Source organism: Pristis pectinata, chromosome 2 (genome assembly GCF_009764475.1).
Source record: "Pristis pectinata isolate sPriPec2 chromosome 2, sPriPec2.1.pri, whole genome shotgun sequence".
Lineage (NCBI taxonomy): Eukaryota > Metazoa > Chordata > Chondrichthyes > Rhinopristiformes > Pristidae > Pristis > Pristis pectinata.
Genome location: NC_067406.1, coordinates 54,943,134 through 54,955,456, shown reverse-complemented (window position 1 = coordinate 54,955,456; position 12,323 = coordinate 54,943,134). Strand labels below are relative to the sequence as shown.

General features: G+C 38.5%; 1 protein-coding gene across 1 annotated transcript in view; it reads left to right on the top strand.

The window, feature by feature from the left end:
- Nucleotides 1–12,323, top strand: part of adamts6 (ADAM metallopeptidase with thrombospondin type 1 motif, 6) — a 205,852-nt gene that overhangs the window by 161,660 nt on the left and 31,869 nt on the right. Inside the window, exons 14-16 of the mRNA XM_052044773.1 lie at nt 3,991–4,093; nt 5,010–5,143; nt 8,711–8,834. Of these exons, the coding sequence (XP_051900733.1) occupies nt 3,991–4,093; nt 5,010–5,143; nt 8,711–8,834 (361 nt within the window). The remainder of the gene's footprint in view (nt 1–3,990; nt 4,094–5,009; nt 5,144–8,710; nt 8,835–12,323) is intronic.

Below are 12,323 nucleotides of genomic sequence, written 5' to 3'. Positions count from 1 at the left end.
GAACTTGCCTGAAAATGCTCCAGGCTAGTTCAAAACGGTATTAAAGTGTCTCAGATAATTTGAGTCCAGAATTTGAAACAACGTTGGGGGTCATTTTGTTGTACTATGTTTAATTTCATGTTGCTGGCAATGCCAAAGAAGACAGGCAGGTATCAGCTAACAATTGAGCAAAATGTCACCTTTCAGAGAATAAGATTTCAATGTGGTGTGATTTCTTTTGTGCGATGTTTAAAAAGCTATCTCTTCTTGGGTATAGTTAAACCATTCAAAATTTGAACAGATAAAATTCATCAGCAGTAGAAACTTACAACTGAACTTTGTAATATGCATTTTCTTGCTGAATAATTGCATTAATTATATTGCAAGCACATCATAGAGAAAGCTGTTTATTTCTGCATTATCTTCTCCTTATAACTAGTGAAAGTGTCCATTATAATGAAGTGCTTTTCCAGTTTTTTTTTCAGACTTGTGAATAGTTTAGAAGCTCAGTTTGATATGCAGCTTTGACCTTGTGTGGTGGAAGCATTCACATCAGGCAGCAGTTTCAAGAACATGTCTTGTTGCAGATTTATTACCAATGGCCAGTAGAGCAACAGAGTAATGTTTGAAAAAATGTATTAAAAATCAGCATGTGGGGAAGGGAAGCTCCAGAGAAAGTTGTATAGTTTTACTTTGGACACAAACAGTCCCTGGACATCTGTCAAAGACAATTATAATAGTTTGAGCAGTACCGGCAACTAATTCAGTTCACTCGTATACAAAATAGAGAAAATGGTTTTTAAAAACCCAAAGAGACTATTGCAAAAATTCAAAGATATTTTGGCTGTGACTTCAGCCAGAAACCAGGCCATTGTTGGATACACCATGAAGCAGTTTTGTACTGAAGGCTGTGGGTGGTATTTGATGTCTGGAGCTGCAACCTGTCATAAACAAAGGCATTGTGATAAGGGGGGCTGAGGATTCCCTCCAACAGGAATTTCAGTATCTCCATGCCTCAGATCACTCTCATGTAGAAACACTTCTGGTCAGCCTGCAGTTGTGGTGCCCTCCTTGTGGCCCAAGTCAGGCAAAGCTAAACTGATATACACAACTGTCTGCAAATAAATTAATGAGCTTAAAAAACAGAAGTTCTCCAGTGCAGTCCCACCTTAGGGCCACTGAGTGTCTCTTGGTGGGGTGAGGTAGAGTTGGGGAGGGTGGGTGGAGATTGCTGCAAATTACCTGGGTGTGGATGCAGTTGGGGTTCCTGACTTACTCCAAAGTTTCTTAGAGGCTTTTTTGAAACATAACCTCGACCCACCCACCAGAAAAGCCAGTGGTAGAGAAGGGAGCAAACTAGGGAGTTCTGCATCCCTGTGCGGAGCCGAGCACTGATGTGTATATTAAATAAAATATACCCACATTTATAGAGTGGGAATGGAACCCTTCTTATTTGGATGGTCCTGGCACCAGACATGACTGACTCAGTTGTGATTCCTTCATCTGGCCAGCTCCTGAGTTATGCTGCAACTGGAATCGGCACCTAACCAGTTGAGATCATTATCTAGCCATGAACTTTGCAGGTCAACATCAATAGTCCTGAGCAGATGCATCCTGTCACTTCTGCCTGGACGTCAGCTACAGGGATTTTCAATCTCAATATATTTATAGATAAAAATACAGCATGGAAACAGGCCCTTCAGCCCACTAATCCCACTAATCATCAAGCACCCATTTTAACACTCTTATACCCTAGCCTATATTCCCATAGACTACTCTAGATTCCACCACTCATCTACACACTACTGTGGCTAAATAACCTACCAAACTGAACACTTTTGGGATGTGAGAAGAAACTGGAGAATCCAGAGAAAACTCGCACAGTCACATGGAGAACGTGCAAACTGTGCACAGATTGCACCAGAGGTTAGGCTTGAACCTGGGTTACCAGACCTGTGAGGCAGTGACTCTGCAAGCTGTACCATTGTGCTGCCCCTGTGGTAACACACTGCAATGAATCTAATCAGTATATAGTGTTTCACTTCAGGATAGTTTTGCAGAAGGCACATTTGAGTTAAGGTGAGATAAAATGTCATTTTGAATTTTATTTCATTAGAGTCATAGAATCATACAGCACAGAGATGGACCTGCAACCCACCACATCCATGTTGACCATTTTGTTCATCTGCACTAATCCCATTTGCCTGCATTAAGTCCATATCCTTCCATGCCTTGTCTATTCAGGTGTTTGTATAGATCCTTCTTTAAACATATAGTTGTATCTATATAGGTCCCTTGGTCAGACCCCACTTAGAGTATTGTGCTTAGTTCTGGTCGCCTCACTACAGGAAAGATGTGGAAGCCATAGAGAGGGTGCAGAGGAGATTTACAAGGATGCTGCCTGGAATGCGGAGCATGCCTTATGAAAGCAGGTTGAGGGAACTCGGCCTTTTCTCCTTGGAGAGATGGAGGATGAGGGGGGACCTGATTGAGGTGTATAAGATGATGAGAGGTATTGATAGGGTAGATAGTCAGAGGCTTTTCCCCAGGGCTGAATTGGTGGCCACAAGAGGACATAGGTTTAAGGTGCTGGGGAGTAGATATAGAGGAGATGTCAGAGGTAAGTTTTTTTACTCAGAGAGTGGTGAGTGCATGGAATGGGCTGCTGGAAACGGTGGTGGAGGCTGATACGATAGGGTCTTTCAAGAGACTGTTAGATAGGTATATAGAGCTGAGTAAAATAGAGGGCTATGGGTAAGCCTAGTAATTTCTAGGGTAGGGACATGTTCGGCACAGCTTTGTGGACCGAAGGGCCTGAATTGTGCTGTAATTGTTCTATGTTCTATCTGACTCCACCACCTCCTCTGGCAGCATGCTCCAGATATCATCCACTCTCTGTGAGAAATATTTTCCCCCTCAGATCCCCTTTAAAACTCCTTTCACTCATCTTAAATCTTTGCCCTTTTGTTTTTGACAGCCCTGTCATGGGAAAAAGATTCTATCTACCCTATCTGTACTTCTCATGATTTTATATATCTCTATTGGATCATTCCTCAGCCTCCCTCAGTCCAGAAAAAACAAGCCCAGCTTATCCAGTTTCTCTTTATAACTGAAGTCCTCCAATCCAATCAAAGGTGAATCTCCTTTGCACTCTCTCCAGTGCAGTCTTAAGTCAGTTTCTGTTGTTGTCATCAAAGTGAGCAAATATCTTTGGATTCAACTTAATCGTCTATATTATTCTGACAGGTGCCTTTTATAATTTGTGGAACACCACTCGCATACCTATTTCCAATTCTGATGTATGTAGTGCCACAACTAAAAAACACAAGCCAATAACCAATTTGGACTCAGCAACAAAAATGATAGAAACTGACTGTCTAATTCACTTCATGTTGATTTTTATTTGCATAAATAGCAAATGCTATGCAAACGCTTTGACAATTGTCTAGCATTTAAAATTAATTGTTAATCACGATTGTCCATTGTGATTTGCTAAAGTGTTCCTGTTTGACTGTCAGTAACAGTGGAGAGACTCAAAAGTGATCCTATTGCAGTGACAATAAGACGTTATATGGTCTGTAACGAAATTATCATGATAGACTATTTATTAGGGATAGATAAGTTTTGCCTTGTTCTGCTTCAGGTTTCAACATCAATACACTCAAATGCTAAACATACTTGATAATAAGTACTCAGCTACAATTTGATTTTTAAATTAGATAATAATATATTTGTAGTTATTTTCTTACATGTATCTAAAGCTAAACTTCAGACTTCAGACTTTCAAGGTCAGTACATGGCTACGTTTCAAGAAACGTTCTCATTTTCTGTAGAAAAATAATTTCTTTATTTATAAGATGTCTGTTCAGTGCTAAGTACATTCAATTCCTGTAGCAGGTGATGACAGAAATGTAATTGTTCTTGGGAGAAAAATATTGTCAGAAACTGAAAAAAAATTGTACAAAATAAAGCAAAAAAATGTCTTTCTCTGCCCCCACCCCCTCCATTTAGCCATGTCCAATTGGATCACGAGACTTTCGTGAAAAGCAGTGTGCAGACTTTGATAACTTACCTTTCCGTGGAAAGTATTACAACTGGAAGCCATACACTGGAGGTTAGTGTGATGGTGTCTCACTTGGGCTTTTTGTTTACCATTTATCTCACTATTTTTCCTTTTTCCCTTAGCAGTCTGCTTTGACCAAGTAATTCTCAAACCAATGGGACAAGCAACTAATAGTTCGCTATCAATCCTACTCTATAATTGATCCTAGGATGAAATGTGAAGGCAACTAAATATTTTTTTCCCTCCCTTGTTACTGGATCTTGCATCTGCTTCCTGTGCCAACAAATATAAGAAGCACAGAAACAAACATGCCTTACTTTGTTGCTGTTGCTTTGAAGTTCTGTGTTATTCTGCTCTCTATTTATAATAGTAAATACTGATGAAATCAAAGAAGCCATTCCTTAATTCTTAATTTCATTTAATATTAGTAACAAGTAATGTATCTATATGAAACATAAAGCACTTGTCTATGATTGACAGGAAATGTTGGAAATGTCTTTCATTAGAAGCATTTCCACATCCCACCCTAGGACAAAATTCCTTTAAACACTGAAACTTAGGTCTTAATGTCAGTGAATGGTTAGACACCAGCTGCCTGATATACACCTTGTCTGGTATACTTCTTGTCTTCAACTGCTTATGGTCCAATCCTTGCCAAAAGTTAAAATCTTTCACTGGTTGTCTAGGCTTGAAAGTGATCTAAGGTTTTATGGATGGGAGGTTAGGAAGCTGACGCTGCCGTTGTAGCTAGGTCCGAGCATCAGCCATGGGTTCCAGGACAGGTGAAAGAAGATGACCGATAGAACTGGTCACAGTGTTTTAATTTTCTTGTTATAGGGAACATTTATGAACTCAGAAGATTAAAGCTGAATACACTATATGAAATGTTGCTTTTCTGAAGTTTTACCTTTAAAAAGTACCACTAAAGCACTTCATTTGCATTTAACTATTTCTGTTCATTCATCAGGTGGTGTTAAGCCATGTGCTTTAAACTGCTTGGCGGAAGGATATAACTTTTACACTGAACGGTCTCCTGCAGTTATTGATGGAACTCGCTGTCATGCAGACTCACTGGACATCTGTATCAATGGAGAATGCAAGGTTCCATATACTTTACTGTTAAACCATTCAGAAATAGTTCCCATTTCCTCATGCCTTTTAAGCATTTCATGAAAAGCTATGAGAAAATATTGCGCCCAGTGATGAACTTATAAAATTCTTTCTCTTTGTTAAAAATTAATGTCAAATTGTAAAAAAAACTTGAATTAAATAAATCCACCCTTTTTTAACTTCTAAGAAGTTAATTGAATCTGAAAATATTAGAGGAAACCTCAAACTTTTCATTAAAAGAAAGCTGAGAGGACATCTAATAGACGAATTAAAAATTATGATGTGTTTTGAGAAGATAAACAAGGAATAACTTCTAAAAGAGAAAGGGATTGATAATTGAAAGAAATAATTTTTGGTTATGTAGAAATCTCAGGAGAAAGAGATTGTAGCTTTTTGAGAGAGGCAAGTAAACACATTGGATTGAATAGCTCTTTTTCCATGTCATCTACTTCTCAGATATGTCAAATGGAACAATCTCAACAGAACATACAGAAGTGAATTTCACGTAACCAATTCACAGTAGTAATACTGTACAATGGTTAACAACTGCCTATCTTCATGAACAAGCTCATTCTTCAGTTTAGTGGTTTAAGCTGTCCTACCTCAGTTTGGCCTCTTTTGGTCACATCCATTAAAATGGAGAAAAAGTTTCTACAGTTATTAGTATAGTCAAAGTCAGTTTAGTGCCATAAGCACAAGTACATGTATGCCCAGGTGCAATGAGAAGCTTACTTGCAGCAGCATCACAGGCACACAACATCATATAAGCAGCATTCACAAGAAAAACATAATTTAAACATAAATTATATACAAATTTTACAAGAAAGAACACAATTAGGGCAAAAAAAAAACAAAGTCTATTTTAGTGCAACGTGATCAAAGTGGTCATAGTGTTGCTAAACTGCAGTGATTAGGGTTGTGCCGGTTGGTTCAAGAACCAAATGGTTGAAGGGAAGTAGCTGTTCTTGAACCTGGTGGTGTGGGACTTGAGGTTTCTGTACCTCCTGCCTGATGGTAGCTGCAAGAAGAGGGGATGGCCCAGATGGTGGGGACCTGTGGATGTTGCCTTCTTGAGGCAGTGCCTCCTGTAGATACTATTAATGGTGGGGAGGGATGTGCCTGTGATGTATCGTAACATATCCATGTAAATACAGTGTATAAACACCTACTATTGATTTGCATATTCATGGATCTGTCTGACTGACAAATGATCTCGTCAGAGAGTAGAACAGGATTATAAAAAAGTATTTTGATCATGAACACACAGGAAGAGTCATTGACTATAGAGAGAGAGATACTTTTATCTATGCTTAACGTAATCCAACACTTGCATGAGGTAGAATAATTGGAGCCCTGATTAAGCTAAAACTTCAATGAGAAACTAAATTTAAGTTAGAGCATAATAATGATACTAACCCATGTGACCCAGTGCTCACCTCCATTTGATATATTAATAAGTATTATCCTGTAAGCTTAATTCCCACTAAGTTCATCATTTAAATAAATAAAAATAGCGAAGGAAGCAGAAGGGACATGGACGCTGGTTAATGTTTTTTATTTGTAACAATGACAAAATGATATTGAGATTTACTTCTAAATGCTCTAAAGTTATAATCCCTCCACAGTTATTTTGTAAATATTGTTTTTATTTTCCTGAACAGTGGTGGAGTTCATCAGGATTTCAATCTTCCATGTCTTCCATTTTTCCTGGGTATACATCATCCCGGGAAAGAATGAAAACAAGTGAATTTGCAGTAATGCAACCTTTCAAAGTTCACTGTCAAGTTTAAGAAGTCTCAACCTGCTGACTTCCGTGTTTTAAAGTATTTAACACTGCTAAGGGCAAGACATTCTGTCATGTAGCACAATATTTTAATATTTTACATAATGCTATGGAAGCACACATACACCGCTAGAACCCATTGGCACTTTCAGGTGCTGTGATAAATACTATGGCAGTCGTGCAATATAGAAAGTGATTTCACAAGGACACCAGGGAATGTGCTTAAGTGACCTTGGTCAAAGTGCAGCACATCTGATTCATGTCACTTCTGCATTATTGTTTCATGCAAACATGCTTCAGAATTGGCATGCCCCTCAAGTGCAAGAGCACCCCATTAGCTGGGGTGAAGGCCTGCACCAGTGTAAGTTACAGGCTGTATGTGCCTCAGTTGCTGTTAGGGATTCTGCCAGGGAAGAAAGCTCTGAAAGTCTTGCAGATGGTCCCATGTATTTGATCTCACAAGTAAGGACTTTTCCTTTCTTGGAGTAACAGAGATTCCAATCATACCTTGAGGCCTTACTTCTAACTGTAGGATATCTCAGGGTAATGTCATCCATTACTGCACATGAATCAAAGGCAAAACAATTGCAAATCAGACCCATTACGTGAGGTGTTGGTTTTTTTGTGTCTCCTTTATGTGAGGTGTTGCTTCTCAAATTGCTCTCATTGTGACAGAATATCACATTTAAAGATGTGAACATGCAGATTTTGTGTGAGATTATATGAGTAATGCAATGTTCATGGTACTTGTACATTTTGTGTGTAAGACAATGGCTATTTGCAATCTCAAAGGAAACTGGCATAAATCCCCTGGGTTGTGCCATTTTAGCACATTGTTCTCAGGCATTGAATTTCTAGCCCTAATTCTTCAGGCTAACCCATTTAAACTAACCAAGGAATTTGATTAAAAGAAAGCATCAGAATAAAACAAAATGATAATTCCTACAGCTGCAAATGCTACGAAGCACAGAAATACAAAAGCAGCAGGATCTTTGTACAGGCTTTCCCCTCCATCAACCCAAAGAGAAATCTGTAAATCCCTTGTGTATCCACATATCCAATATTTAGAATGTTTAAAGATAGACTACACCTGCACAGACGCCACACAAAAATAACAAATAGATACTGTCGATGGCCACAATCTACAGCAAGTGTTCCAAAAAATGCTCCATTCTTTCTTTCATTCCCTCCCACATTGTTAGATCAACAAAAAAGCTCTTGTAAACATTTATTTTGGTGAAAGAAATCTTGCAGCAGTCGATATTTAGAATGTTTGGCACAAATGGGTAAAGGTCACATTTTAATTGCTGTTCGTAAAACAGTCCCCTACTTTTTTCCCTATCAAACAAGCATACATAAGGAGTGAAGGGCAAAGGTTAGACCTTTACTCTGAAATTGTCAATTTATTTACATAATCATTAGGTTTAACTGCTGAATGATACAGTTCAACTGATAGAGGTTGAAACCTAATGTAAGATTCACATTCTTTGCAAAACTGAAGAAGTTTATGTGCGCAGTAGTTACAGAAGTTGAAGAGGCACAGAAAGTTTATGCTTGATATTCTTTAATGTAAAGAGTATATTACACTTTCTTTACAATTGATTTTTATATTGGTATTGGAATTGGTTTATTATTGTCACTTGTACCGAGGTACAGTGAAAAACTTGTCTTGCATACCGATCGTACAGCATGAATTATTCTTAAGTAGTTTTATTTCAGTCAGTGTTACAGTATGAGCTGAACTGTTTTGTTTTCATATTTCTTTCCCTCTGTAGCATGTAGGCTGCGATCACATTTTGGGCTCTGATGCAAAAGAAGACAGATGTCGTGTTTGTGGGGGTGATGGAAGCACTTGTGAAGCAACAGAAGGTTTATTCAATGATTCCCTGCCTCGTGGAGGTTGGTGTACATTATTTTAATTCTGCCGATAAAGTAAACCATAGCGATAAGTTTCGTTCTTGGATAGCAGCAAAACTGATTATTTTCCTTAGAGTTAAATAATTTTGTCAGCCAGATCACTTTTTGATTAAGAGAAAGCAATTGTAATGTAGCAAATTTATGTGGATTTTCTCTGAAAAGTAGACCAGCTAGACATTCAATCAAAACATTATTGCTATGTGGGACCTCTCTGCTTTGAATATTACATATTTTTATTCATTCACATATTATATTATTCATTGACAAGTTATTCATAACTTGTTCTATTTCTAATAGAAGATAGAGGAACAGAAGCTGATAAAGTGATAAGTACTTTTTATGAAGAGCAGCTGCAGTTTGACTGTATTCTTATGTCTTTCGTTTGGCCATTTTGAATGTCTGCTGTATCTAGGTGCAATCAGAACTTGTTTGCAAGTTAACCTTCAACTGTGATTCAGGTTTAAAATTTTAGACCTGTCCAACTGCCTATAATTTCTGCTATGAAACTTACCCAAAATTTCAAAACATCACAAGAATGGAAAAAGCCTTCCAGCACATTCAGATTAGAAACATCCTTGTGTCCTCTCATCATTACACCCAATCAGTTCTTCTTGGATTCCATACGTCTTTTACTTTTTGTGGGAGGAACTCATGTGATTCATCTCCCTTTTTAACATCATTGTGATGCAAGTACCTGAATTTCTTATTTTTACCAGTATAACGTATATGAGTACAGTACTCAGCCAGCACTTGTCTGGTATGTGTAATTTGATACAGTTTGTAGTAGAGTAATACAAGTTCATGCTATGCATAATATGATCTGGTCATTGTCAGGCAGGCTGCTGAGATCAGAAAAGTCATAGTGCTAACATTATTTATTTTAGAGAACCCACAGCACCACTGCTATCGAGTTCAGATTCAGAGAATACACAATACAAAAGTATGAAGTTCAGGCAATGGGTATAGGTGCAAACATTGAGTTCACAGAACACACTACAGCAGTCCTAATAAATTCTGAGAACACAGTACTAACAGACTGGAGTTCAGGGAATGGACAGGATTAACAATACGTCCAGAGAACAGAGGATCAACACTGGAGTTCAGAGAATACTGATTGCTAAAACTATTTCAGAAGATGTTGCTATGCAAAAACTACAGAGTTCAGAAAATATACAGTACTAACACAATCACATTCAGAGAATACATAGCACCAACACAATAGAGTTCAGAGAGCAGATGGTGCCAAAACCACTGAGTTTAAAGAATGCACAAACCTAACACCAGAGTGCTTAGGGTTCTTAGAATCTTACAAATACCAAGTTCAAGGAACGACTGCACTAATTCTGGTAAATTCAGATAAGAACTGATGAGGCCTTGGGGGGAAATTTTAAAATCAAGATTTCTTAGCTAATGTAGGTCAGTAAGCAGAGCACAATGCAAGATTGCAGCTAGCTATGCTTTAGGAGATGTGTAGCAAAGGTTTTAATGAGATCTGAGTTGAGTCCTTCCAATCTCATTTCATGCCCTGTCAGAGTGGTGAATCCATGCTTTGCTGTGTAACAAATGTCATTTTCTGGAACTGTGACCATGGTAATCTATTCATTGTCATCTGGACCAAACAGCAGCCTGCAACATAGTTCATCTACCCATCCTGTCTTGTCACATGTATGGAACTGTTCCTGTTTGGTCTTACTTATCAAATCATACTTCGTGAAGCAGCTGCATTGGCTCTTCACCCCTTCTCAGGTGTTGAAGTATCTATTCTTAACCTCCCTGGACATCACATTGATGTACTATCCCTCAGTAGGTTATTATAGTGGTTAAGTTACGAGAGTAGCAAACTAAGTTCTGGACCATTGACCCAGTGATATGAATTCAAACCCATCAAGGCAGCTGTGGATTTCAAATTCAAGTAATTAAATAAATCTGGAAAATTAAAAGATATCTAGTTGAACTAAAGTCATCATAAGTCTATTAGATAGTCGTAAAAACCCATCTGGTTCACTAATGATTGTCTGGGAGGAAAATCTGCCATCCTTTTCTGGTCATAAGAGCATAAGAAATAGACACATGAGCAGGTCATTCAGCCCCTTATGCCAACTCCAACATTCAATAAGATCGTGGCTGAGCATTTACCTTAGTGACACTTTCCCTTAATATCAAAACATATATCAATCACTGTCTTCATTGTATTCAGCGACTGGGTCTCCATAGCACTTTCTGGGTAGAGAGTTCCAAAGATTCACCACCCTCTGGTTGAAGAAATTATTCCTATCCAGTATGGCCACCCCCTTATTTTGAGATATCGATTCCTGGTTCCAGCCACTGCAGCCAAGGAAAACATCATCCCTGCATCTACCCTGTCAACCTATTAAGCATTTTGTTAGTTTCAATGAATTCACTTTGCATTTGTCTAAACTCATATTCCTTAATCTCATCCTTATGGGACAAATCTGCCATTCAGGAATCAATCTGGTGAACTTCATTGCATGTCCTCCATCATAAGTATCTCATTCATTAGATAGGGAGATCAGACCTGCATACAATAGTCCAGGGGCCCATACAACTGCAGTAAGATATCTTTTCTCTTGTACTCATATCCTCTTGGAATAGACATCAACGTTTATTAGACTTCCTAATTGTTAGCTGTACCTACACATTAATGTTCAGTGATTTGTGTACAAGGTCTGTCTAAACACCAGTTCTTTTAAATTTCTCTTAATGGACTGCAGATCATGAACCTTTTATATCCAAGCCATCAATTGAAACCAGTTTAAAATGTAAGAACAAGAACATTAAATTAGTCAGTTGGAGAAAGGTTTATTTCCTATCAATGCTATTCTTCTATGTGAATCATAACACTTAATTCACAGTAAGAGCCATTTGATCCATCATATCCATGCCAGCCATAAAGAATGTGCTGAGTCACTATGAATTGATTACATTGTGCAATTTGACAGATTTATGGCAATATAGGTGAACATTAATGAGTTTGCATAGAAACTTGACCAAAGTGCCCCAACACAATCTGCCAGCATTTTTTGCCAATTGCACCCCTACTAGATACTTCAGGGGGAATGGTGCGGGCGGGGTGGGGGTGGAGCGTCATATTGGTGGAAGATGATTAGTAGGGGTGGATTGTGGAAGTGATCAGGGTTGACCAAGGGATATTATGGAAATGATTGTGGTAGGGTGGGAACTGCAGATGATTAAAGCCGGAGACAATTGGAGGATTTGGCAAGATGATCATGAGGACAAGAGATGATGAGGGGATAGGTGTTTGAGGAGGTGATCATCTGGATGGAGGGCTCTGAGGAAATCTACAGGGAGGATGTATGGTGTGGAAGGTGACAGATTCTGAGTGAAGGAAGGAGTAGCTTAAGGGTTAAAAAGTTTGTGGAGGCATGGGATTCAGTACCAGGATTGGGAGGCAAGATTGGGTGTGAGAGACAGGTAAATAAAGTAGTTGAA